This window comes from Labeo rohita, chromosome 21 (assembly GCF_022985175.1).
Source record: "Labeo rohita strain BAU-BD-2019 chromosome 21, IGBB_LRoh.1.0, whole genome shotgun sequence".
NCBI classification, from domain to species: Eukaryota; Metazoa; Chordata; class Actinopteri; order Cypriniformes; family Cyprinidae; genus Labeo; species Labeo rohita.
The window spans coordinates 72,139-97,706 of record NC_066889.1 but is presented as its reverse complement, the minus strand read 5'-3'; the positions used below and the strand labels follow the sequence as shown (position 1 = coordinate 97,706).

Genomic DNA, 25,568 nt, shown 5'->3' with positions numbered 1-25,568 from the left:
ATAAGTCTTTACTATTACTTTTTATTAACTGAACACATCCTTGTTTAATAAAAGTATTGAAAAAAAAACATACTGACCCCAAACTTTTGAACAGTACTGTACTGTTAAAAAAGGATTTATATTTTAAATAAATGCTGTTCTTTTTCATTAAAGAATCCTGTAAGAAAAGGGAATTTTAAAAAAATATTTAGCAGCACAGCTGTTTCCAAAATTGATAAATCAGCATTTCAGAATGATTTCTGAAGGATTACATCAATGTTACAGTGAAGACTGTAGTAAATTCAGCTTTTTTCATAGCAATACATTATATTTTAAAGTATATTAAAACAGAAAACCATTATTTTAAATTGTAATACTTCACAATATTACTGTTTTGTTCTGTATTTTTGCTGAAAAATAAATGAAGGCTTGATATACATAAGAAATCAAAAGAGATGTTCAGAAAACATTAAAAATAGGAATGTGTCCAAACTTTTGACCAGTTCTGTACTTCTGTATGAAACTGGCTAGCAGAAGGTATAAGGAATAGCACTGCAACTTAAGCTAGCTAGCACATGATACTTCCTAAATAGTAAATGAAATAATGCTAACTAGCTTAGATTGTTCATATCTAATCTGGCCAGCTACTGTATAAACACTGGGACATGAGATATACTGTATAAACATTTTGGTTTTTGCTAGTTAAACTTACCTAAACTTACTTACTTTACATAAGTAATATCAAAATTTAGATGTAGCCCTTGGGCTCAAATGCAGCAACTGTGCCTTCAGAGAAAATGGGGGGGTGACTACTAGGGGGACTGTGTGGGGGAGGGTCGTTTTTAGACTGTTTTTTGAATTATTATTATCTCACCTAAATGTTTGCTCAGCCAGTGTATTTGTTTTAACAATGGCATAATTTAGTTGCACAGTAGCTTACACACAGCACAAGGAAGTTTTAAACATATATATTTTTGTAATATTTATGTGATTTACATGAACACTAACCATAATATATTTTGATAGTTTGATCTGTGCATGTTATAGAGGAATGTACAGTGGATGTAGGGTGTGTGGCCTTAACAGCCCTGCAGTAAGTAGTGTGCATGTGACTGAGCAGTGTGTAGGTCAGAAATTAAACTAAAATTGCATTAAACCTGGTTGTTTTATCCAAGATTATGCTGCAAGTTTTCTTTCTTCTACATTTACATTCCCAGTTCCTGCAATTTTGCAAATTCCCAGTTTATTCCCAATAATTCCCATATATTCCCATTAATTCCCGTTAATTCCCATATATTCCCGTTAATTCCCATGGAAAGTTTCCAGTCTTGAAAATTCCCAGAATTTTGCAACCCTATTTTCTCTTAGGCCACCAAGATGGACATCACCTGACCGAGGGAGTGCACCGAGACCTTGCGATCACTGTTTGCAGTTCCTGCCTTAACCTCAAGTCAGAACTCTCTTTGTGCACGACAAAATCTTGGCCTATATGATGCAGGAGGGCCATGGCGTGCAGGGCGGAGGTGGCATGGCCTGCAGCACTGTGAGCCTCGCTTACAGCCAAGGCTGGCAGTGCTTACAAGCCAGGAGGGAACACGGGCAGCCCACCAGGTGGCGGGGTATTGCGTGCACGAGTGCACCACAACCGCACACTCCACCAGAGGGCGTCAACGTGCTCCACACCACCCCTACCACGTGCAGGGCGGAGGTGGCATGGCCTGCAGTACTGTGAGCCCCGCTTTATAGCCAAGGCTGGCAGTGCTAACAAGCCAAGAGGAAACACAGACAACCCACCAGGTGGCGTATTGCGTGCATGAGCGCACCGCAACCGCGCACTCCACCAGAGGGTGTCAACGAGCTCCCTGCCACCCCCACCCACGAGGAGGGCGCGGGGGAAAAGCCGAACACGTAGTTAAGCTCTTCCTGAACCTCCGGGAAGAAAGGCCCCAGGGAGGGTGCGGCGAAAGCTGTGTCCGTCGCTGAGAACCAAACGTCAGACCGCGAACGACCAGGGGAGGCGGGAATCCGACCCCTGGCCTGGTCACCGCGGCGGCCCGGAGGAACACGGCAGTCAACCTAGCCTGGGACTCGGTAGAATCCCCGCAGTCAGAAGACGAACCGCTCCGCTGATGTGACGATAGACATCTTAACGACCTCCTGAGCACTAAATGTGACGCAGGGCTTGTGGTAAGACGAACCGGCATCAGCATTCAGAAACTCGACGGTAATACGCTAAGAGGAGCTGGTCCTCCGCGGGGACTGTAACCCTCAGGTCCCCCATGCTTCTAGCCAATACAGCCTCGGGAGTCAGCGACCCGCGAGACCGGAAAGGGTAGAGCGCAAAGGTAGCCTACAAAACAAATGTAAGCAGTGACCAAGCGTAATAATGGGTCCGCCCACGAGAGCGGGCATAACCCAACCACAAACGCTATCTCAACGTGCATTGTTTACAACCCAAACCTATGAGACAGCGATTGTGCCCATGCGGAGGAAGTAAGGAAACTACCATCCCTAAAAGCACACGATCGGAGATGCGTCTTGAGAAAGACACTCTCAACGAGCGTGCTTCGTTGGAAAATTGCTCTTTTAGTGCTGGTTTGCCCAGGGAAGGACCGCGGCACAAGCGTGCACTCAAGAGGGGTTCTTCGCTGAATGCAAAGTTACCGAACAGAGATACAGCTGGCTACGCAGCATTGAGAGACTCCAACGATGAGTTTCCAGTCAGCTTGCGGGTGAAGCTCCGAAGCAGAAATCTGCATGAGTGGATGCACACCGCCATCTTATATACCCGTATGTACGGGGGAGTGGCTTGGCATGCAAAATCCACTCGCCAATTTTCATTGGCCTTTTCCAGTTAACTCAGAAGTGATTGGCATCCCAAGGGAGACCCCAAATACGTCAGTTATGACGTAACGTCGTAGAGAGCGACTGAAGGGGAACTGTCCGGTTGCGGCATTATGTACCGTTCTGATCGTGTCCCATTACATTTCTTTATAGGTGAGTTTATAACCATCACGCACGTTTCTATTGAGCTTACTGATGTTTCTGAGTGAACAACTTCATTCCCTACATTCGTTCACTACTTTTTACCCACAATGCATTCTGATTTCGAGTGTACAACCGATGTACACTCTCTGAAGCGCTATATCCCACAATCCAATGCGGAGAACCGACGAGCTGGAAGTTTGAATGAGAGATGTCGTACATTTTTATTATTTCTGCATTATTTATATCAAAATTATATAGGAATTTACTCAGTTTAATATTTTACTAATTTTCTGAGCTAGCATCTTTGTTAATTTACAAAAAATTGTGATCATTTGGTGGATATTTAAAAATGTTCGTTGGTAGCGTATTCATTCTGATGTAAAATTAACGGTCGCCTGAGGGCGCTCTACGACCATTGGCATATTACGCTGCTCGGGAGAGTTTCAAGATATGCAAACAATAATAAATACATAAAAGTATGACCGTGTTAATGTGTGTTTATTTTTGTTGACAGTAATTTAATAGTATTTAATGATTATGAACATATAACCATTACCAAACAAATTAATACCGTTAATGAAACCATAAAGCTGACGCGGAGGTGTGTATAATTACAATATAAAGTTATTCAAAGTGTTATTGCTGTTAATATTATTTTCTAAAATAAGGTACATGTAAAATAGAAGTACATATTTGTCAAAGATGTTTTCTGCAACAGTTCCATGTGACATGTGAAGTGTAACGTTATACGTCACCGTCCGAGTTCGTTCACTTCATTTCGTTCACTCCTTCTGACATAGTCCACTCAACGGCCATTCACTATATAGAGATTAGTGAATGAGTGAACGAGTGAGCGATTTCAGACACAGCTAGTGTTTTGTTCAGTGCTCGCCCTCGTTGACTGAGATCTGACTCGCAAATTCTCTCATCATAAATAACAGATACAATGTAAGAAAGAGATTGATTTCGCAGTGTAAACAGCTTCATGGATTACAACGGGAGTTTTTGCTGTAACTCGCGCTCCAACGCTCTGCGTATTTCGTATGTATCTCTTATCACGTACGAAGTTTGTTCTATTCGAACGTCAGTGCCCTGCGAAGTGGACATCACAGGATTTTCCGTCATGATATGTTCCATTTAAAGTGTGCGAGACATGAATATAAATTGTATTTATTTACAGTTGCATTAATTTCACACTTCTCTGTTAAGATTCATCTGTGTGTGAAGACACTGCAGGCGGTGGCATAGCACAAATTTGTGAATGAATGTTCTGAAGTGAAGAAACTTCAATGGATTTCCCCTGCACAGAGAGTAGGGAACAATGGACACTGCGTAGGGACCATGTCAATCGGAACATGGAGCTCAATTCTAACGAGCTGGTTATCAGAACCAAGTTAATATGGACCGCTTCAGTTATTGTACACTCGCTTTCTCGATATGATTTTTTCCTATTTGAGTAGCCGTTTTGTTTTTCATGCTGTGAAAATAACCGATGTGAAGACTTGATTTTCTAATCTGTAAAAAGCGATTAGATTCGCTGTTCCTCAAGTCCTTGAGAAAGAGTCGTGTACTGAAATCTCGCCTCTCTCTCTGTTTCAGGGCTGTACAAGAAATGTGGCAGAATAGTATTTCTTGGCCTGGACAATGCTGGCAAAACAATGCTTCTGCATATGCTGAACGATCACAGACTGGGTCTGCACGTGCCGACCTTTGACCCAAGTAAGTGTACATTTCACCTCATGAATGTCAAACGCAATCCTGCAGTTTAGCACTGCACCTTTCATAAAATGCTGCATATTGAGCTTGTCTGGCTTTGGTGTTCTTTGATTAGTACGAGCTTCAGAACCTAGTAACAGTATTCCAGCAATTCTTGAAGACTTTCTTTCTGTGCCTGTTTTAGTCAGAGACTGAATGTGGACAGAAATAAAGGCTCATTAGCTGGGCTTTGCCTCTTTACCCTCACAGACTCCGAATTGCTGACGATCGCTGGCGTGACCTTCAGCACCTGTGATCTGGGTGAGTAGATGTATGCGCACCCCGCCTGTCTCCATCAGATCCCTCGAGTGCGTAAAGCTGTGTCGTTTTGTTCCGAACAGCTCGACGAGAGCGGAAGAAACGTCTCCCAGCCGTTAACGGCATCGTCTTCCTGGTGGATTGCGCCGATCACACCAAACTGGCAAAATCAAAAACAGAGCTTGATGTGAGCTTTATACTGTTTCCAGAATAGTTTCCGGAGCCTTCGTTACACACTCGTGATGTGCCAGTGAACATGAGATGCATGTTTGCTAGATTTTTAAACTGGAATCCCTCAAGTATCTCCTGTCTCATGCCATAATGTACTTGTGTTTGCTATAAATAACAGGCATTAATGACAGATGAAACCATTGGAAAAGTGCCCATCTTAATCCTCGGCAACAAGATCGACAAACCTGAAGCCGTTAGTGAGGAGAGACTGCGTAAGATCTTCGGACTGTGCGGTCAGACGACAGGCAAGGTAAAACACGGCAGCACTTTTAGGGGCATTCTTGTGTTTCATCGCACAGCTTTTGTATTGTTTCTCTATGTAAAAATCCTTAAGACAGACATCTTTGACTGTTGCGCGGTGTCTGTCTTCTCTTCCGTTCATTGGTGCTGCGGTTAGATACTGTCGTGTGACATCTTGCGTATTTAAGAGCAAAAGCACCACTGAGGAAGAACTGAGCCGCCATCGCCTGTCACGCCACATCGAAGAGCTCCAGGCTTTTATATGAGATGTAACAAAGCACAACACTTAAAGCGAGACTATGTAGTTTTTCGAAATAATTTCAGTGGTAGAACAACTCTTAACCGGACGAATTCTACTGCCGCTGCTACCTGAGCAGCCTTTCCAGAGTCTACAACCACACGCTGTAAGTTTCACGTTCGGTTGTAAAATAGTGAATAGTTTTCGGACACTGGCTGTAACCATGTGTACCATGTCTGTTTCGACACCCAAAATCCAAAAACTAATTCCTCAGTCTACTTCAACGGTTATTCAAATAAACAGGCTCTGTTACTTTACAACCTTATAAACTTATGACAGTGTCTGATATATAGGGCGATTATGGACATCATGGCTACGTGATTGCGTGGACAGCGTTTTATTTTATTTTACAAATTACACTCTTTGCATATTTGTAGAACATAGCGTAACACGGGCTACTTTACCTGGTCGGTGGGCGTGGTTTCCAAACAAGGTTCCTGCATTTGCTGGTTCTGTCAGCTTAGTCAATAAAAAAATTCAGTTTATTGCGCTGCCCACGGGGAAGCTTGAACAGCGACAGTATTTCCGACACGGTCGGCACCAGTAGCCTTGCGCCGAAATATGGTGCAGTTGCGCCTCAGGTGTCCCGAGAATGAATCCTGCCTCGTGGACCTTTCCCGATCTCACCCCGCCTCTCTCTCCCCCACTCACTTCCTGCCTCATCTCCACTGTCCTGTCTAAGAAAAATGGCCACAAAAAAAAAATTATAATAAAAAAAAGTATTTAGGACACTGGTAACAGACAATTGCGCTTATCAACCACATGGGGGAACCGTGAGCAAATGTTACACGTGTTGCTTTAATGTGACGATTGGTCAGGACTGGAGCCACGCTAAAAAACAGTGTTTACTTAAGTAAAAACCTCATTAGAAAACAGCATAGACAAAAAACTGATTGCGAGGTTTAAGAATCCATATCAGTATTGATTAAAAATCAATACTGCCGCAAGTTCAGTTATCAAACCTTTAACCATTAACCGACAGCAGCTTTTGTATTTGGGTGAAGAGCGCTGCATGTGAGCTGACACATAACACAAAACTGATGGGAATGGCAAATAAATCACTCTTCCTGCAAAACCTTAAACAAGTTCAGGCAGTTTAGACACTGTTTGCAGATCTCATGCAGTCTTTTTGCAAAACTCTAAACACATTCTCACTCACAAAGACAGTTTTCTCTGTGATGAACTTGTGATGCAAAACCCTAAACGCAAGAAAGCAAAAGTTAAGCACAACTGCAACATGACTGTCATCGTTTACACACAATCATTCAAAATTCTTCACACTTGTTTCTAAATATTTAAATATACAAAATATAAGACAGTTGAAAGTGCACAGAAGGCACGGGTGCATCTGTCAATCAGAGAGGTACAGAAGAGTGCGAATACGAAGTGGTGGAAGAGGAGAATGAGGAAGAGCAAAACCAAGAACAGTCTTTTCGGATGAAATTAGAGCTACTGTAACAGACCGCATTCTTGTGCATGGAACGACAGAGGCAGCACAAAGAGTTCAGACAAATTTGGACAGATTCTCTGTGGCCACCATAATCAATTGCAAAGTTCAAAAGAAGAATGGAAGAGAACTTTTGTTTTACACTTTATTTTGGTCTTTTCAGTATATTCTATTCTGCAACATTACCACATCAGAAGGTTTTTTGCTGATGTAGATTAAGTCCTCTGGCTCTGACCTAGCTCGAAGACGTGATCCTTTTTTACAAGATGATATATATACTGTACACACACACACACGCAGACAAACAGTGCTGCTTGAAAGTTTGTGAACCCTTTAGAATTTTCTATATTTCTGCATAAATATAACACGAAACATCATCAGATTTTCTCACAGGTCCTTAAAGTTGACAAAGAGAATCCGATCAAACAAACAAGACAAAAATATGTACTTTGTCATGTAGTTATTGAGAAAAATGATCCAGTGTTAAATATTTGCGAGGTGCAAAAGTATAAATATTTGCTTTCAGTATCTGTTGTGGCTCCTTTTTGAAGCAATAACCGCAGGTAACGTTTTTTGTAACCAATGATCAGTCCTGCACAACGACTTGTAGGAATTTTAGCCCATTCTTTAGTACAGAAACACACTGTGATGTTGGTGGGTTTCCTCCTAAGAACTGCTGCTTCAGGTCCTTCCACAACATTTCAGTTGGATTAAGGTCCGGACTTTGACTCGGTCGTTCCAAAACATCACCTTTGTTCTTGTTTAACCATTTTTTGGTAGAATGACTTGTGCGCTTGGGGTCGTTCTTCTTGTACTGGAATCCAGTGTTTTTCTTTCTCCAAACATTTCTCCTGAACAGGTTTTATTTAAACCAAAAATTATATTTTGGTCTCATCCGTCCACAAAACATTTCTCCAATAGTCTTCTGACATGATCTTTGTCAAACTGCAGACAGACAGCAGTGTTTTTTGGAGAGTTGTGTCTTTCTCCTTGCAGCCCTGCCATGCACACCATGGTTTTTCATTGTTCACCTGATGATGGACTCATGAACGTCAACATTAACCAATGTGAGAAAAGCCTTTAGTTGCTTAGAAGTTATCCTGGAGTATTTTGCAACCTCGGAAACTATTATACATCTTGCTTTGGAGTGATATTTGTTGGTCGACCACTTTTGGGGAGGGTAACTGTGGTCTAGAATTTCTTCCATTTGTACACAGTCTGTCTGACTGTGGATTTGTGGAGCCCAAACTCTTTAGAGATGGTTTTGTAACCTTTTCCAGCCTGATGAGCAACAACAACACTTTTTTTGAGGTCCTCAGAGATCTCCTTTATTTGTGCCATGATTCACTTTCACAAACATGATCAGACTGTAATAGTTCCCTGTTCTTTAAATAAAACAGGGCATAAACTGACACCTAATTGTCATCCTATTGACTGAAATCACTTCTGAACAGATTGACTCTAATTTCTCCTTCAAATTAACTGCTGATCCTAAAGATTCACATACTTTTGTAACTCACAAATATTTAATGCTGGATAATTTTACATAATAAATAAATGACAAAGTATATATTTTCATATCACTGGGTTCTCTTTGTCAATTTTCTAAACTTGTGTGAAAATCTGATGAACTTTTAGGTCATATTAATGCAGAAATATAGAAAATTCTAAAGGGTTCACAAAGTGTCAAGCAGCACTGTATATACTCATACATATGTGTGTGAATTTTTTCTTTTGTTTGGGTATATTCACCAAACTGTGTGATTTCTTTTGAATGTGTGTATGTTTTTGTTAGTTTTTTATTGCAAAATGATTACTATATACAGTAAACCTTCCTTTTTTGTAACTACATGCACTGGACACTGTGTTCTCCATTTTTTTTGATGTGGTGTCTAATGAATGATCAGTAGTACGTATATTATTGGCTAATGTGTGTATGATTTGAAAGCTTTGTTTGATTTTGAGTACAGGTGAAACGGTTTTGAAGCGATTGTTTGATTTTGCCAGAAGAGTCAGGCGTTCTGTGAATTTAGTTTGAACGTTTAGATTTGTGTTTAAAAGTTTCTTCACCCCAAAATTAAAATGTTGCCATTAATCACTTACCCCCATGTCGTTCCAGACCCGTAAAAGCGTCGTTCATCTTCAGAACACAATTTAAGATATTTTGGATGAAGTTTTGTCAACTACTGTCAAGGCTTAGAAAAGTATGACAGACGGCGTCAAAATAGTCCATCTGCCATCAGCATATTTTACGAAGAATTATGAGACGAGAATACCTTTTGTATGCAAAGAAAACAAAAATAATGACTTTATTCAACAATTCGTCTCCTCCGTGTCACCGTAGCGCCATTTTGGAGAATATCCGCTGGACGCAAACAGTGTTCTGTCAGCCGCACCACACCGTGGAATAAAGTCATTATTTTTGTTTTCCTTCCGTACAAAAAGTATCCTCGTAGCTTCGTAAAATTATGCTTGAACCACTGATGGCAGATGGACTATTTTGACGGCGTCTTTCATACTTTTCTGGGCCTTGACAGTGGTATTTACTCGGCGGTCAATGGGACAGTCACTGACCTCCCGATTTTCATCCAAAATATCTTAAATTGTGTTCTGAAGACGAACAAAGCTTTTACGGGTTGCACCTCGCAACCGCTGCACCGCCGTTTGAACTTTGAGCCGAGCGGATCAGTGGTCTGTGTGGTGCTGTTTCTTTCCGCATTTGGCACAATTTATTGAACTCTTGTTATTGTTTATCAAGGAAAATTATATTGCGATAATTATTGCTATTGCTTTATGTTCCCTGTATTTTGGCTACAGTGATGAAGACTCGTCATCTCCACAGTTTCATAATAATCGGAGAATATTTGTTTTCCATTTGAATTGGTTCATTTAAAAGTAACCATTTTCTATAGATTTTTTTTTTCATGTGTGTGAGGCAAACACAGAGTTTTGGTTAATTTTTTTTTTTCTCAAGTCACAGAGACCGAGACGGCAGAAAGCACACCCTCCTCTCTTTCATTGTTTTACAAAAGCATAACATTTTGTTGTTACCGTTGTAACGGGGAGTGAGAGGCGAGAGGCGAGCGGATCCATTCGCGAGCTTTTATTAACAGGACGAGACAAAGACATGGTCGTACAGGCAGGGTCGAAACAGGAGCAAACAGGTAAATCACAGGCAAGACGTAGAGAATAATCCAATAACACGAGCGAGAGTCCAGAAGGCAGGCGGCGAACAGTCGAAACGGGGAAGCCAGGCGAGGGAACTAAACACAGGGAACTAGGGAACTAGGAAACTAGGAAACGCTAACAACAATAATGATAACAACAACAACACTCCGTGGCTTGCATGGGGAAAGTCCGGGGCTTTTATAGTGCGCCTGATTGGCTACAGGAGGCAACGCAATCGGCACGATGGGTGATGGGAGTAGTAGTCCGGGGTGCAAAGCAACAGTCTGTGTATAGTGACAGGGTGAGAGCGACCTCTGGCGGTGAGCGGACCGCAGGACATGACCAGATTCGTGACAACCGTGAGTGCGCACAAACAAAAAGTAGACCTTTCACAGATTCAAAAGATGTATTACTCTTATCTGTATGTGCCAAAATGCCAGAGTATTTTAAGTTAAATGCAAATGATCGCACCAGCGCCCCCAAGTTAACTGTCATGCAGTGACGCGCTACCGCTCAGCTTCCACACTTCAACAGCGCACTCTTTTCTAAGTTAATGTTAAGCGCCCCATCGCATGAAAATGTGTATCAGTAGCATGATGTTCTGTATTTATTTTCTGCCTACTATTTCTACACAGAAATTGACTTTGGTGTGCATATGATACGCAGTTTTGGCGTACATATAATACACACCTAACCCCTAATCCTAACCATTGCGTATCATATCCACGTAGTACGCCACATAGAAACGGAAAATCGTGGTGTTGATACACACTCTCATGAGATCGGTGTTTGTTAAAGAGAGAGTTTCAGATGATAAACCACATTTGAGGTCGATGATCAAAGCGAATGTTGGGATGTCGATGTACTGTATTAGCACATAGCCCAGCTGTTAATGATCTGTCCGTCACGGACTGCGTGACTTCGCCACTTCCTGTGGATTTTTGTTTTCTGCGATTAAGCGACTAATGAAATTTCGATCGACTAAGCCTCTTCTGATCAGCTAACGGTTAGTCGCTATTAGGCGGCGCCCTAAAAAATATATTCTTGAGTGTAATAAAGGACCATGTCGATTAGCAATGGATTGTAAATATTCTTTATTGTGAAAATACCCAAGAATACTTAAAGAGCACAGATAAACTATATATTAACTATATATTATTACAGTCAAGTGTTTCTCTGTATTCCATCTTTCAAAACGTTTCTATCTTTTAATTTAGCTACAGCTACAGATGACATAAAACTGTTGAAAATACAGCAAATATAATATTTAGCTCATATAATATTTAGTTTGACCTGCTGATGTGGATGAACATGTTCCTGTAAGTGAAGCACCTCCTCTCTGGTACTGTATCACAGAAAAAGCCCAAAGATAATGACTGTTTTGTCCCCTGTGCTGAGTTCAGCGTGACATGAGTGATTTCGGTGTGTTCAGGGCGTCGTTCCCGTCAGCGAGCTGAAGACCAGAGCGCTGGAGGTGTTCGTGTGCAGCGTGATGGAGAGACGGGGATACGGTGAGGCTTTCCGCTGGCTCTCGCGCTACATCAGCTAGACGCCGATTGGTCTAATAGTGTAACCGATGTTTCCTGTTCTTGTACATTGTCGTGTTGTATATGTGTTTACAAAAATCTGAATCTCTTTACTTTTTTTAAATGACTTGCTTAAGTTAAATAATATGTCATTTACGTAAATACCATTTTGATAGGAGTGGTAACCGAGTCATTTTAAATTGAACAATATGGATTAAATGAATACATTATTATTAAATATAATTATACAAAAATTCCCAAAACAGAGGCAGCATGAATTGGTTTTAATAAACGAAGTGACTTGTCTTTATCGTGTCTGTTGTTCTGTTTCAATACATGATGCTTCGTTTTCAAGCGTTTGCTGTAAACTAGTGGCTGAGAGATTCGCTGGTGCTCGTGGATTGCTTGATGAGTGAGTTGAAGAAGTTATTTGACTCTTATAACTGATACCAACTGATTTTGTTTCTCATTCAGGGTGAGCACTTCTTTCTTTTGGAAAAGCTAAATTGCGCACCCCAATGCTAAAACAGAGTTAATGGTGGCCTACAGTATAATGAATGTATGTTAAGCAGTGTTGAGGTGAGCACTCCTCACATTTCCTTCAAAAACGCACCGTGCTCGCGGCGACCCGAGTTCGATTCCTGTCTCGAGATTCCTTTGCCGAACCCAACCCCTCTCTCTACCGTCCTATCTAACAAAAGGCATAAAAGCCCAAAAATATAACTAAAAAAAAAATACAAGCATCTACTTTGAAAGAAGTCATTCTTATATCGGGCAGCAGCTAAAAATGGAGACTCTAGATTGCTTTGTGGTGGGCCGGTCCAGCTCTTGATCTCCACTCTCCTGCAGGGTTTAGCTTCATCCCTAATCCACCAAATAATGTAATTAACAACATATGATTTTCAAAGTCATCCTGAAGACTTTGGCTAGTTGGAAGACTAGTTGGCCATCAGCTGTAGTCTGTCCCGTGTGTTCTTGTGCAGCTCTTTTTGCCCTGATGCAGGCGATGCCACGGTCAGTCAGCTGTCCTCAGTGATAGTTCTTTGGCATCGGTTTGGTCACTAGCCTAAGAGCCCTGTCCCTGGGATGAGAAAGAGTACTGAGGGGGACACCCTCCCCTCAAAGCCATTTATAACCCCCCACCCCACCCCACCCCACCACATCACATCACACGCCTTGAAGAGATTTTAGCCATGTCATGTGACCCACCTACAAGCACTGGCTACAATGTGTTCGGTTCGTGAGATATGAGGTGTGTTTGTCTTGAAGCGCTGCTGCAGACAGATCGGTTATTATGACGTCAAACTACCACGAGTGAAAGCGACTAAAAAACCATCTGCTCTCTAATCGCTCTTGCGATACTTTGATGTCACACACTGATCCGTCTGCAGCGCCGCTTCAAGACTAGTTTCGGCCTCAGACGTCATGCCCATCAACTAAACTCTGGATTTTTAAAAGTATGTTAAATATTTGCGCACTATAAAAGTTTGCAGCATAGAATCTTTAAAATATGTCTAAGAGTTTCAAACACGGGCTGTTATTGTGGGGACATTTCCACGCCCCTAAATATGACACCGCACAAAATAAAACGGGATTGGCTGCTTTACCTTTCAGTCATGTGGTCTCTTGGGTGGGCCTTGGCCATTCAAAGCGGCCAAGGTGCCCAGACCTTCTGCCATCAATCTGAAGGTCTGGCTATGTGAGACTACTACAGTGCACGCTAACTCGATCATCACAGCTGTTCGTTATTTAGTTCTTCATCAATGTGTATTTAAGTTCCTCCTTATATACTCTTCATATGTCTGCTATTGTTTGTGCAAGCCTCTGCTTGTGGCTCTACCTGTATTTGTTTGCTTTACTAAAAACATCCCTTATTTTGAATCCTTATCGTCATCTGACAAACTACCAGACCCAAAGATGAGAAGAAGAAGGAAGATGGCTGCCATTAATGCTGCCCGGGATGCGGTGGAGGAGTGACTTTTATCTTCAAATGTGGCTAAAGCTTGGAGGACTATGTGGAGGAGTTTGTCACAACCAGCCACCAAACGGCATACAATGACACTTGGTGAGGGCTGATTCCTGCTGCCTAGAAGGAGTTCCTGTTGGAGTTTAGCTGAGTACATCAGCTTTGCCCTATGGGTGGATGGGTCCTCCTTTGAGGTGGGAGAAGCCAAAGAGGAGAACGGCAGCACGAGCATCCAGCCCCACCCAACATCCATCACCACGTCACCGATTCCAGTGCCCATCCAGCCAGCACCCGCACACACGGAATTACAGCCAGACGAGGAGCTCACGTTTGCCGTAATGAGAGAGCCGGAGCCTGAGAGGACCGAGTCGGTCGTCACCATGTATCGCCTTGGGATGCCTATGGAGAGGGACCCCAGCCACTATAATCTCACTTTAAACTGGGAGACATCTTTCCTGTATGAACTGTTGAAACCTGTATGAAGCCATCAGTACTGAATAAAACAACACTTATTCTTCCTCCCATTAAAATGCAAGTCGTCTGCAAGTTCACCCGCAAGGCTTAAAGATTTTAACGAAAACAAAGGGGAAGCCCGTCCCATACAAAATTACTTCATCTACAGTATTTGAGCCATTCTTGCTCATTTCCTGACCAGTGATTTATGGTTATTATGGTCAAATGTGCACAATTAAAAGCTAAATATTGTGCCATTTTTAGCCCAGGAGTGTGTGCGTATCATAGAGGTCGAGCGACAGGCCTGCAGCTTTTGTCAGGTTTCACTAGAGGAAGCACATCTGCAGTTTTCTGTTGTTTAGGATGGACAGCCCCACTCATATTGTAAGGCTTCATCAGCAGACAGCTGTTGGTCTCCCCACCAACAGGCGGCGCCCTGGTCCGCACATTCCTTGTGGTCAGCTAGTGACTCATCCTCCAAGCCAAAAGAGGGCATCATCACTTGGAACTGTCTGTGTAATCACCCAGTCATTAGCCTCATTTGCACCACCTGTTTCTAGCCCTACTTAAGTCTGCTTCTCACTTGCTGTTGTGTTCAGTCTTGAGCTCTGTTGCCTCAGTGTTTCTGTGAGTACTGTTTTACAAGATTAGTTCATTGTTTTTTGACCATTGTGTCTCTTTGTTTTTTCCTGTTTGTTTTTTGATTGGAAGCTCGGCTTCTTGTTACTTTTGTTACTTGTAAAACATCTTCAGTAAAGATTCTTTTATTTTTGAAACCTGAGCCTGAATACTCCTTTGTTCTCACATCTGCACATGGATTCACACAATTGAGGGAGTAGCTCTACGTTAAGGTGTGCTGCCTCACACACCAGAGACCCGGGTTCGATACTCACCTCTGACAGACTCATCACAGCAAGACTGAACCATGGAATCGAATCCAGCAGAAGTGCCATCACCCCTTTCAAATGTTGAACGCATTCTAAGTATTCTCTCAGATCAAGCTGCAACTGTCCAGAGACATGACCAAGCCCTCACTGAGATCCTTCAGCGCCTAAGTACACCATCTCCTAGTTCCCAGGCTGTGCCAACTGAATCTATTAGACCTATAATAGTGTCGTCCTCAGAGCCCAAGCTACCTGCACCTGAGCGGTTTGATGGGAATCCTGACAAGTGTCGTGGATTCATTACACAATGTACTTTGGTCTTTAAATTACAGCCTAGTTGTTTTCCCACTGAAAGCAGTAAGGTGGCTTATGTCGTCACGCTCCTAACAGGAAAGGCTTTGGATTGGGCAACTGCTTTATGGGATCAGCAATCTCCTCTCACAGAGAATTCTGATGCTTTCATCTCAGAGATGAAGAGAGTTTTTTACCACCCGGCCAGTAGAGGTGATGCAAATTATCACTTACTTCGTCTTTCCCAAGGCACTAGGAGTGTTTCAGAGTTTGCCATAGAATTCCGCACCCTGGCTACTGAGGCTGGGTGGAACTCCCAAGCCTTGAGAGCAGCCTTCCACAATGCTCTATCACCTGAGATTAAGGATGAGTTAGCATTCAGAGACCCTGCTCCAGATCTAGAATCTCTTATTGATGTGGCTACTCGGGTAGATCATCGTCTCCGGGAGCGGCAACAAGAGCGACAACTGGAAACTAAACAATATAAGACAATAGAGCAGGCTTGCCCTATTACACCAACTCTTAACGATCTTGAAGAACCTATGCAATTGGGGAGAGCCAGATTGACTCAGGCTGAGCGTGACAGACGAATGAGGGAACGTTGCTGCTTGTATTGTGGAAAGCCTGGTCACTTTCGCCTTTCTTGCCCAGAACTGTCGGGAAAAGCCAGCTCTCGCCCGGGAAAAGGGGGTCCTGGACGAGAGTAGACACCACCCCCAGTTCATCATCTGGAATCTTTCTCCCAGTCACCATCAGCCAAGGCGACCAACAGCATCAGCTCCGGGCCTTTATTGACTCGGGAGCTGCTGGGAACTTTATGGATGTAGACGTGGCCAAAGGACTTAGGCATAAAGACTTTGACTCTCCAAAGAGCTCTCTCTATCACAGCACTGGACGGTCGACCCTTGGGCTCTGGACAGGTCAGTGAAAGCACCACACCTCTCTTATTACGAATAGGACAACACCAGGAGAAGATACAGTTTTTTCTTACTCAATCACCAGAGCTTCCTTTAGTATTGGGCTATCCATGGCTGTTTCAACACAACCCTCAAGTTGATTGGACTAAAGGGGTGGTGAGGAATTGGGGAACAAATTGCTGTATTTCTAACTTTTCCTTATGTCATCTTTCTGAGCCATCACAGACAACCCCAGGGACCCATCCAGTTGGTGCCACTGTGGGCATCCCTTCTGTGAACACCGGGGTTCTGACCACATCCAAACTCAGAACCATTGTCAATGAACCTCCAGTGCACACCCCAGAGTCAACTTTAAAACTTCAGTCAGCAAACCTTCTCAAGTGTTCCGAGGTAAAAAATCATGTTTCTAATCATGCAGAACCCTCCCCCTAAACTTGCTCAAGTTCCCTCAGAATATGCTGATCTAATTGAAGTTTTCAGCAAGACCAGAGCTGCTGCGCTACCCCCTCATCGACCCTATGATTGCACCATTGAATTACTCTCTGGAACATGCCCTCCTCGAGGGAGACTCTATTCTCTTTCTATCCCTGAGCAGGCTGCGATGGACAAATACATCAAGGAAGCCCTAGAAAATGGGTTCATTCGCCCATCGACCTCCCCTGCTGGAGCTGGATTTTTCTTTGTTGAGAAAAAAGATGGGGGATTACGCCCTTGCATAGACTACCGAGGCCTCAACCGAATAACCATCAAGAATCGGTATCCTTTACCTTTAATGACCACAGCTTTTGAGATTTTGCAGGGGGCTACCATTTTCAGCAAGCTTGATCTTCGAAATGCCTACCATTTGGTTAGAATTCGAGAGGGGGACGAATGGAAGACTGCCTTCAACACCCCTACTGGTCATTTTGAATACCGGGTCATGCCCTTTGGCCTGGTCAATGCCCCAGCAGTCTTCCAGGCATTCATTAATGATGTCCTCCGGGATACTCTGAATAAATTTGTGTTTGTATATCTTGACGATATCCTTATCTTCTCTAGCAGCTACCAAGAACATGTTCAGCACGTTCGTCAAGTTCTTCAGAGATTACTACAGAACAGACTATTCATCAAACTGGAAAAGTCTGAGTTTCATGTACCCAGAGTGTCATTTCTCGGCTTTATTGTGTCCAAGGGCTCTCTCCAGATGGATCCAAGCAAGGTCAGAGCTGTGCTAGACTGGCCCCAACCAAACTCTGTGAAACAGGTACAACGTTTCCTTGGCTTTGCAAATTTTTATAGAAGATTTATTCGAGATTTTAGTTCTGTTGCAGAACCTATCATTGCACTGACCAAGAAGGAACTCCGACCATTCAAGTGGTCCAAGGAGGCAGAGGGAGCGTTCAACAGGTTGAAGAAACTTTTCACTTCCGCTCCCATCTTGACCCTCCCTGATCCTGAAACACCTTTTGTGGTGGAGGTGGACGCATCAAATTCAGGGGTTGGTGCCGTGCTATCCCAGAGGAGCAGTGTTGACGACAAGCTCCACCCATGCGCTTACTTCTCCCGCAAGCTTACACCCACCCAAAGGAATTATGATATAGGTAATCGAGAGCTGCTAGCAGTTAAGATGGCACTTGAAGAATGGAGGCACTGGCTTGAGGGGGCCAGATTTCCTTTCCTCATTTGGACGGACCACCAAAATCTCACCTACATTCGAGAGGCTAAGAGGTTAAACTCCCGACAAGCCCGCTGGGCTTTATTTTTTAACAGATTCAATTTCACCCTTTCATATCGCACAGGGTCCAAGAATACAAAACCAGATGCCCTGTCCAGACAGTTCAGCCCACCAGAGGGGGTGGCAATACCAGAAACCATCTTACCTCACTCCAAGATTGTGGCCTCTGTTCAGTGGGGTCTTGAAGCCGCTGTCAGGAGGGCACACCAACAGCACCCTGGACCAGAGAATGGTCCCCCTGGCCTTCTGTTCGTACCCTGCCACCTCCGTTCTAAGGTCCTACAGTGGGCACACACCTCTCCTCCCTCGGGTCACCCTGGAGCCACCAGAACTTGTAAGCTGATCCAGAAGAAATTTTGGTGGCCAAAACTACAAAAAGAAGTTCGAGCATTTGTGGCTGCTTGCTCAGTGTGCGCACAAAATAAGGATCCCAGAACCCACCCTCATGGCCTGTTACACCCTTTGCCTGTCCCGAGACGCCCATGGTCCCATATATCATTGGACTTTGTAACTGGTCTTCCTGAGTCCCAAGGTAACCATGTCATTTTGGTGGTGGTGGATCGATTTTCGAAAGCATGCCATCTCTTACCTCTGCCCAAGCTCCCCACAGCAAGCCAGACTGCTGAGTTGCTTATGAAACATGTATTCCGTATCCATGGATTCCCTCAAGACATGGTTTCTGACAGAGGTCCTCAATTTACTTCCAGATTTTGGAAGGCTTTTGGCCATCTTATTGGATCCACCATCAGTCTTTCCTCTGGCTTTCACCCCCAGTCTAACGGGCAGACGGAAAGGGTCAATCAGGACATAGAAAGTTCATTAAGGTGCTTGGTAAAGAACAATCACACTACTTGGAGTTCTCAGTTAATTTGGGCTGAATTTGCTCACAACACACTGCATCACTCATCTTTGGGTATGTCTCCCTTCGAATGTCAGTTTGGTTTCCCCCCACTTCTGTTCCCTGGCCAAGAATCCGAGGTCTCTGTCCCAGCAGCCACGCAACTCATTCACAGAATTAAAAGCACCTGGAAGCGAGCTAGAATGGCCCTGTTGAAGGCTTCCAGACAACAGCAGAGACAGGCCAACCAACGTCGAAGATTGGGACCTACGTTCAGGCCAGGTCAGAGGGTCTGGCTTTCCACCAAAGATCTCCCTCTGAGAGTGGAATCCCGCAAACTCGCTCCTCGCTATGTGGGCCCCTTCAAGATCCTAAAGAAGATTAACCCAGTCTCTTACCGCCTTCTCCTGCCCAGGTCTATGAGAATTCACCCTACCTTCCACATTTCACGACTAAAACCAGTTTTTTGTTCTCCTCTTTCCCCAGCCAGCAAGCCTGCTCCTGTTCCTCGTATTATCAATGGCAAGCCTGCTTACACTGTTCACAGGTTGCTGGATTCACGGAAAGTGCGGGGGGGCACACAATACTTGGTAGATTGGGAAGGCTATGGCCCGGAGGAGCGATCATGGGTTCCTGCCAGGGACATTCTGGATCCTACGTTGATCAGAGCCTTTCACCAGAAAAGGAACGTCAGGAGCCGTTCATAGAGGAGGGGCTCCTGTAAGGCTTCATCAGCAGACAGCTGTTGGTCTCCCCACCAACAGGCGGCGCCCTGGTCCGCACATTCCTTGTGGTCATCTAGTGACTCATCCTCCAAGCCAAAAGAGGGCATCATCACTTGGAACTGTCTGTGTAATCACCCAGTCATTAGCCAGTCCCTCCAGGATTTCGCGGGATTTTTTTGTGATTGTTGCGGTCTAAAATGCCAGATTTTGCGGCAGCTTTTTCAAAAAGTTGCGGGAAAAGTTGCGATTTTTTTTTAGACAGATTTTTCTCAACAGCATTGCATTACCTTATGATTTCACAAACATGTTATGAATTTTTTAAGTGTTCTTTGCAAGCTTACTCCCCCAAAGCACAGGAATTCAAAAATTCTGGCAAAATATGTTTTATTTGCTCATCAGAATAAAGTGCAAAGGCTATTTTTCAACCCTGACAATTCATGGGCAAAAAATATAAGCCCATTTCTTTTCAATTCAAATTGCCCAGTGTAAACAAGTATGAACCAACTGGATGTTCCTCCAACATAAAATATGAAATGCAGTGAATCAGTTGCATTAGAATAAAGTGCAAAGGCTATTTTCAGCCCTGACAATTAATGCGCATAACAGAAGTTTCAAAAAGAATAATCTTGTAATAAAATAAATTGTTTCATTAAATAAAAAATTTAATTACATTTCTTTTAAATTGAACTTGACATTGTCCAGTGTGAACAAATATGAACCAACTGGATGTTCTTTCAACATAGCATATGAAATGCAGACTAAAACACGTCAACAATCAAATCATTCATTAGAATGGTAAGACAAGTTCATTCTTGAACGCTAACTTCCTAAGTATCCAAACTGTCCTCCACTTCATCCTCAGAGTCGGGCCCACAATCGATCTCGAGCTCATCCCTCTCAAACACTCCACTAGTGAGTCGCTGATTGTGGTACAAGAAGACCAAGGCTTTGAGGTTGCTGTTAGTGATTGATCTTCTTCTGCTTGATAGCACAAGCTTGTAAAGGCTGTTGCTTCTTTCAGCATCTGCTGAGTTCACGATGACATCCTTGTATCGTTTGGCTAAGGCACTGAGGACAGGAAGTCTCTCGAGAAGCCCATCCCAAAACACATCTAGATCTACCACTCCACATGCTGACGCTTTGAGTGCTGCTGGACCCAGGCGTTGGAAGTAGGCATCAAACTCATCATTGGGGACAGCACTGAAGCCTGGGATGTGTGTGTAGCCAGAAACACTGTTCTCCATGAATGAAATGTAACGAGGGTCAAACACTCTGACTTCTCGAAGGAAGTTGATGGCAGGTTGTCCCTCTGACATGTACTTCGTGAGTTTTTCCTCTGCATTGCTGTACGCTAGATGCACTAAGTTGAGGATGTGTGTTTTGGTGGCATGATGGACATCAAGTCCTTCAAAGTGCTCAGCACAGGATTCATACTGTAACTCCTTGTTTGCAGTAAAGTTCATCTGTAGATCCTCGAAGTAGTCAAAAACCTTGGTGGTTATAGGTTTCCTGCTCTGAAAGATGTCAAGTAGCTGTAGAATATGTTTACACTTATCTGCCATGATGCTGAGCTGAACCTGGAGACACTGAGCCATGTCTTCATTCTGTAGCATCTCATGGAGTCTCTCCACAGACTGCGGTGCACTGCTGCCACTCACCTGTCAATAGAATTAAAACAGAATTTAGTCCTGCTTCAACGCAATTTACATAAGCAAATCCAAAAGCAAAAACTTTAACATGTTTATTAGGGCACATGCTAGTGTAAACTGGGATGAATTGGAAACTTGTTATCACTGTGAGAATTTGTACTGAAAGGAGGAAGAGTCTTACCTTTATTTCCATCTCTATGAACTCCTTGTAGAGTTTAAAGTGCTCTGAGTGGTATTGCACGGCTTTGAACCAGGAGTTCCACCGTGTAGCACAGGGATTTGGAGCCATGGTTGCCTTTTGTCTGGTAGGATGTTTTCCTGACATGAACTGGAGGTATCTTCTTTTCCGAGAGCCAGCATGGTAAAACATCTGCGAAAAGCTGAGCATGAATGAATTTAGCTGGTCAAAAGGTCTGCGGAAGGCATCACCGATGAGGTTCATTATGTGGGCCATGCACGTAACGTGCAGTGAGTTTGGGAATAAAGACTGCAAAGCTGTATATGCTTTCTTCATGTAGGCTGCATTGTCTGTGTCAAAAACAATGACATCCTCATTTGCTATGTCATATTCCTGCAGACACTTGACCACAGACACTGAGACAGTTGAGTGGTTGCACTGCTCTAGGAAGACGGTGTCTGCCAAGTAGGCCAGTATTCTCCCAGATTCATCCTTTTCCAAGGGTGCAATGAGAATGTTTAGAACACATCTCCCCTCTACATCTGGAGTCTCATCAAATATGACTGCAACAGGCTTTTTGGCTAAACGTTTTCTGAGTGCCTCCTTTTCTTTCAGGTAAACATTGCCTAGGTATTTTTCTTGCAGCTGGTGAAATCCAGGAATGGCTCCTCCATTCGTTACATTTTCAAAAAGAAACTTCCTCATTGCTGGGTGGTCACTTTTGGAGAGTGGAATATTCAAGGCAGTACATGTGGCAACCCAGTCTTCACATATCTTAGGAGACAAAGAGTAAACAGAACATGCATATTTGTTAATGACATTAAACAATTACTGTCTCCAGTACAGCCCAATGCACAATGTTAACCATTATGTTTCTAAAAGACTGACCAGTACAAAACTTTAAAAATGACCCTGATTAGAACACTGTTTAAAGCAGGGGTCACCAGTGTGGTGCCCATGGGCACCAGGTAAGCCCAAAGGACTGAATGAGGTTGCCAACAGGCCAATTGTAAAAATAGCACAACTCACCAGTGAGATGTGTACAAAAAAAACAACAGTGATAGTGTTTTCACTCACTATCACTATTATCTCCTCTTTATTCTTGCATTACTTGTCCACACATATGGTCACTTGCTTGGTAACATTATTATTAGTTCATGCTTCACCCTTACAACTTTTATATATTTATGTTCTGTAACTAATTTAGCTTTTACTGTCATGTTTTATTCTTTATTCAGGAGCAGCAGCAGGAATATGGATATCAATCAGTTTGTCAATTTTCCTTTTCCCAAGTTTTATTTTTATCATTTTATTATGCAAACTGAAAACTAATTTATTTACTTTATGGCCTTGTCCTGTTGTCTAAGTCATTAAAAAACGTTTGTTCTTCGAAAGGTTTCACTTTTCTGACGGCTCGGGGTTTGTTTGGAACCAGTGCCATATATTGAGAGTTACGACACTCTTTGAACTCGCCGGCACGCAGTCACGTGGTTCATGTAGCTCTAAAAGTTCCAAACAGCTCGGCGCTGTCAGTCGGTTTGCACGGGTCCTGCGGGAGGCAGCTCAGAAACGTAATTTTTAATTAGAGCACTCAGTTTGGAACTATTGAGGGCTCCATGAGTCACGTGACCGCTCATACAGCAAAGTCAATGGTTGTCACAACTCTGAGTATATCGAATGCTCTGGGTTTAACGAGGATCAGTTATGCCCCCCCTCTCCCCCTCGCGGCTTTCTGCACGCTCTGATCACATGCAGATCTGACAGCAGACAACCCTGCTTCCTCAGGAGGCTGCAGCGCAGGTTCAATTAAGAAAAAATCTTAATTGAACCTGTTGTCCCCGTAAAATATTTAGACTTTTAGCATTTTGTTGCCGCGGTGCCACGGCTAAGTCTATGTAGGGGAAACACTGGAATAAATGATTGATGAAACTACCGTGTGAAAGCATGAAAAATAGTTTTGTTAACTGCCCCTCTCAAACTCGCTAGCACTATCACCTTTGCCCACGCAAGGCCTGCCTGACCACTGACAAAAGCAAACCACCACAGACCTAGTTTTACAAACGTTATGAAGTTTTGTTGTTTACCTTGTTCCTTTCGCTGCTTGCGATGGATTTGCGAGCAACAGCTTCGGTGATAGTCACTTGCCGTGTCGGCTCTTGCACGGACATCCTTCTGGCATGTTTTGCTGTAGAGAAGTGTCGGTCAAGCGAGGATTTTCTTTTGTGTTCCACGACAATGTTGCACACAGTGCAAAATAGTTTCCCTCCACTGTCATGGAGAACATTAGGGAATTGCTTTGCACGGTCTTTCGCAGTGATATTTGTAGGTAAGTGTGATTTATTTGCGCTCATGCCTGCTTTATCTGATAAGGAAGTCCTTCTGTGTGAAAATAATGCCGCGTGCAGTGACGGACCAAACTGATTGGTCGAATTTGCGGTAGAGTCGCGGTGATTGGATGAAATTGCAAGGCCGCAAATAAATCGCGGGGATTGGCTGAATTTGCGTGAATTGGCGCGATCGCAACATCGCGAGTTTCTGGAGGGACTGATTAGCCTCATTTGCACCACCTGTTTCTAGCCCTACTTAAGTCTGCTTCTCACTTGCTGTTGTGTTCAGTCTTGAGCTCTGTTGCCTCAGTGTTTCTGTGAGTACTGTTTTACAAGATTAGTTCATTGTTTTTTGACCATTGTGTCTCTTTGTTTTTTCCTGTTTGTTTTTTTGATTGGAAGCTCGGCTTCTTGTTACTTTTGTTACTTGTAAAACATCTTCAGTAAAGATTCTTTTATTTTTGAAACCTGAGCCTGAATACTCCTTTGTTCTCACATCTGCACGTGGATTCACACAATTGAGGGAGTAGCTCTACGTTAAGGTGTGCTGCCTCACACACCAGAGACCCGGGTTCGATACTCACCTCTGACAGACTCATCACACATATGTAACTATACAAATCCAATCATTTCTTTAATAGTTTTTTTTAATTGATCATATCCTTTCCTGGTGCAGTATTCTTTGATTTCATGATGGCTGCTCCTAATTCACAAGTTTTTAACTCTTCATCCAAACCACATTTATGTCAGTTTCCCTTCCAACAGAAGTGCAGAAGTTTTGCCGAGCTTGCATTTTGTACTTATAATAATCTTGTAAACATATGCTCTTTTCCTCTGCTAATACTGTATGTGTTCTGTGTCTGCTTCTTGGATCTTTGTTCTTTTTAAAGAACTTGAAATGCCTTGTTCCGTTCTCTGTTTGCTCTGAATAATAATATACAGTTTTTTATGATTGCTTAGGCTCAGTTTTACAAGGCTCATTTTGTCAAAACACTACACATAATTCACACACAAGTAGCAGAACATCTCAGATCTTTTGCAAAATGAAACACTTAATTCAAAACTAATTTAAAGGAGAAGTCCACTTCCAGAACAAAAATTGACAGATAATGTACTCACCCCCTTGGCATCCAAGATGTTCATGTCTTTCTTTCTTCAGTCGTAAAGAAACTCTGTTTTTTGAGGAAAACATTTCAGGATTTTTCTCCATATAATGGACTGATATGATGCCCCTGTTACGGAGGGTACGAGGCGAGGAGCGGGCGGATTCACATGCAAAGCTTTATTGACATTAGACAGAAACATGGTCATAGACAGTCAAACAGTGGCAAACAGGTATACGGACAGCAAGATAAAAGAATATTCCATGACACGGTGAACGTAATCCATGGGGCGTAATCCAAACAGGCAGGCGAGAGTCCATACGAGGGGCGAACAGAGTCGGTGACGACGAGACAAACGGTAAATCCACGACGGGCAGGAATCAACAAGGCTAGGGTCGAGACACGAATGAGAAACTAGACAACAAGGGAATAACTAGGGAAGGGCTCCGTAAAACAGCTAACACAGAACGAGTGCTAAACGCTGTACAATACTCTGCCCAGAATAGTGGGAAGGGCCTCGTATTGATGCAGTTTGTGATTGGCTGCAGCTGTGAGTGCGGTGAAACATGGGAAAGGTAGTCCGGGATGTAGTGCAACAGTCTGTGTAATAACAAGGCGACCTCTGGTGGCGAG

The 25,568-nt window shown here is 43.2% G+C and overlaps 2 protein-coding genes across 2 annotated transcripts in view; one reads left to right on the top strand and one right to left on the bottom strand.

The window, feature by feature from the left end:
- The window catches only part of LOC127152415 (cation channel sperm-associated protein 3-like), a 29,409-nt gene extending 17,350 nt beyond the window's left edge, over positions 1 to 12,059 (top strand). Inside the window, exons 9-13 of the mRNA XM_051093057.1 lie at positions 4,567 to 4,686; positions 4,933 to 4,983; positions 5,064 to 5,167; positions 5,330 to 5,461; positions 11,797 to 12,059. Of these exons, the coding sequence (XP_050949014.1) occupies positions 4,567 to 4,686; positions 4,933 to 4,983; positions 5,064 to 5,167; positions 5,330 to 5,461; positions 11,797 to 11,913 (524 nt within the window). The 3' untranslated portion in view covers positions 11,914 to 12,059. The remainder of the gene's footprint in view (positions 1 to 4,566; positions 4,687 to 4,932; positions 4,984 to 5,063; positions 5,168 to 5,329; positions 5,462 to 11,796) is intronic.
- An 8,371-nt stretch (positions 12,060 to 20,430) lies between these two features.
- LOC127152416 (uncharacterized) lies at positions 20,431 to 21,800 on the bottom strand. Its single transcript, XM_051093058.1, has 2 exons — positions 21,509 to 21,800; positions 20,431 to 21,336 (listed from the first exon to the last, which is right to left on the bottom strand). Exons 1-2 carry the CDS (start codon positions 21,779 to 21,781, stop codon positions 20,506 to 20,508), a joined length of 1,104 nt encoding a protein of 367 aa, XP_050949015.1. The 5' UTR covers positions 21,782 to 21,800; the 3' UTR covers positions 20,431 to 20,505.
- Positions 21,801 to 25,568: the final 3,768 nt, after the last annotated feature.

What these genes read in the sequence shown, in the direction of transcription:
- LOC127152416 (XM_051093058.1), bottom strand. Translation starts at nt 21,781, where the DNA reads ATGGCCCACATAATGAACCTCATCGGTGATGCCTTCCGCAGACCTTTT. An exon ending in TCATAGAGATGGAAATAAAG is followed by an intron (nt 21,337 to 21,508) that starts GTAAGACTCTTC and finishes TTCTATTGACAG; the next exon opens with GTGAGTGGCAGCAGTGCACC.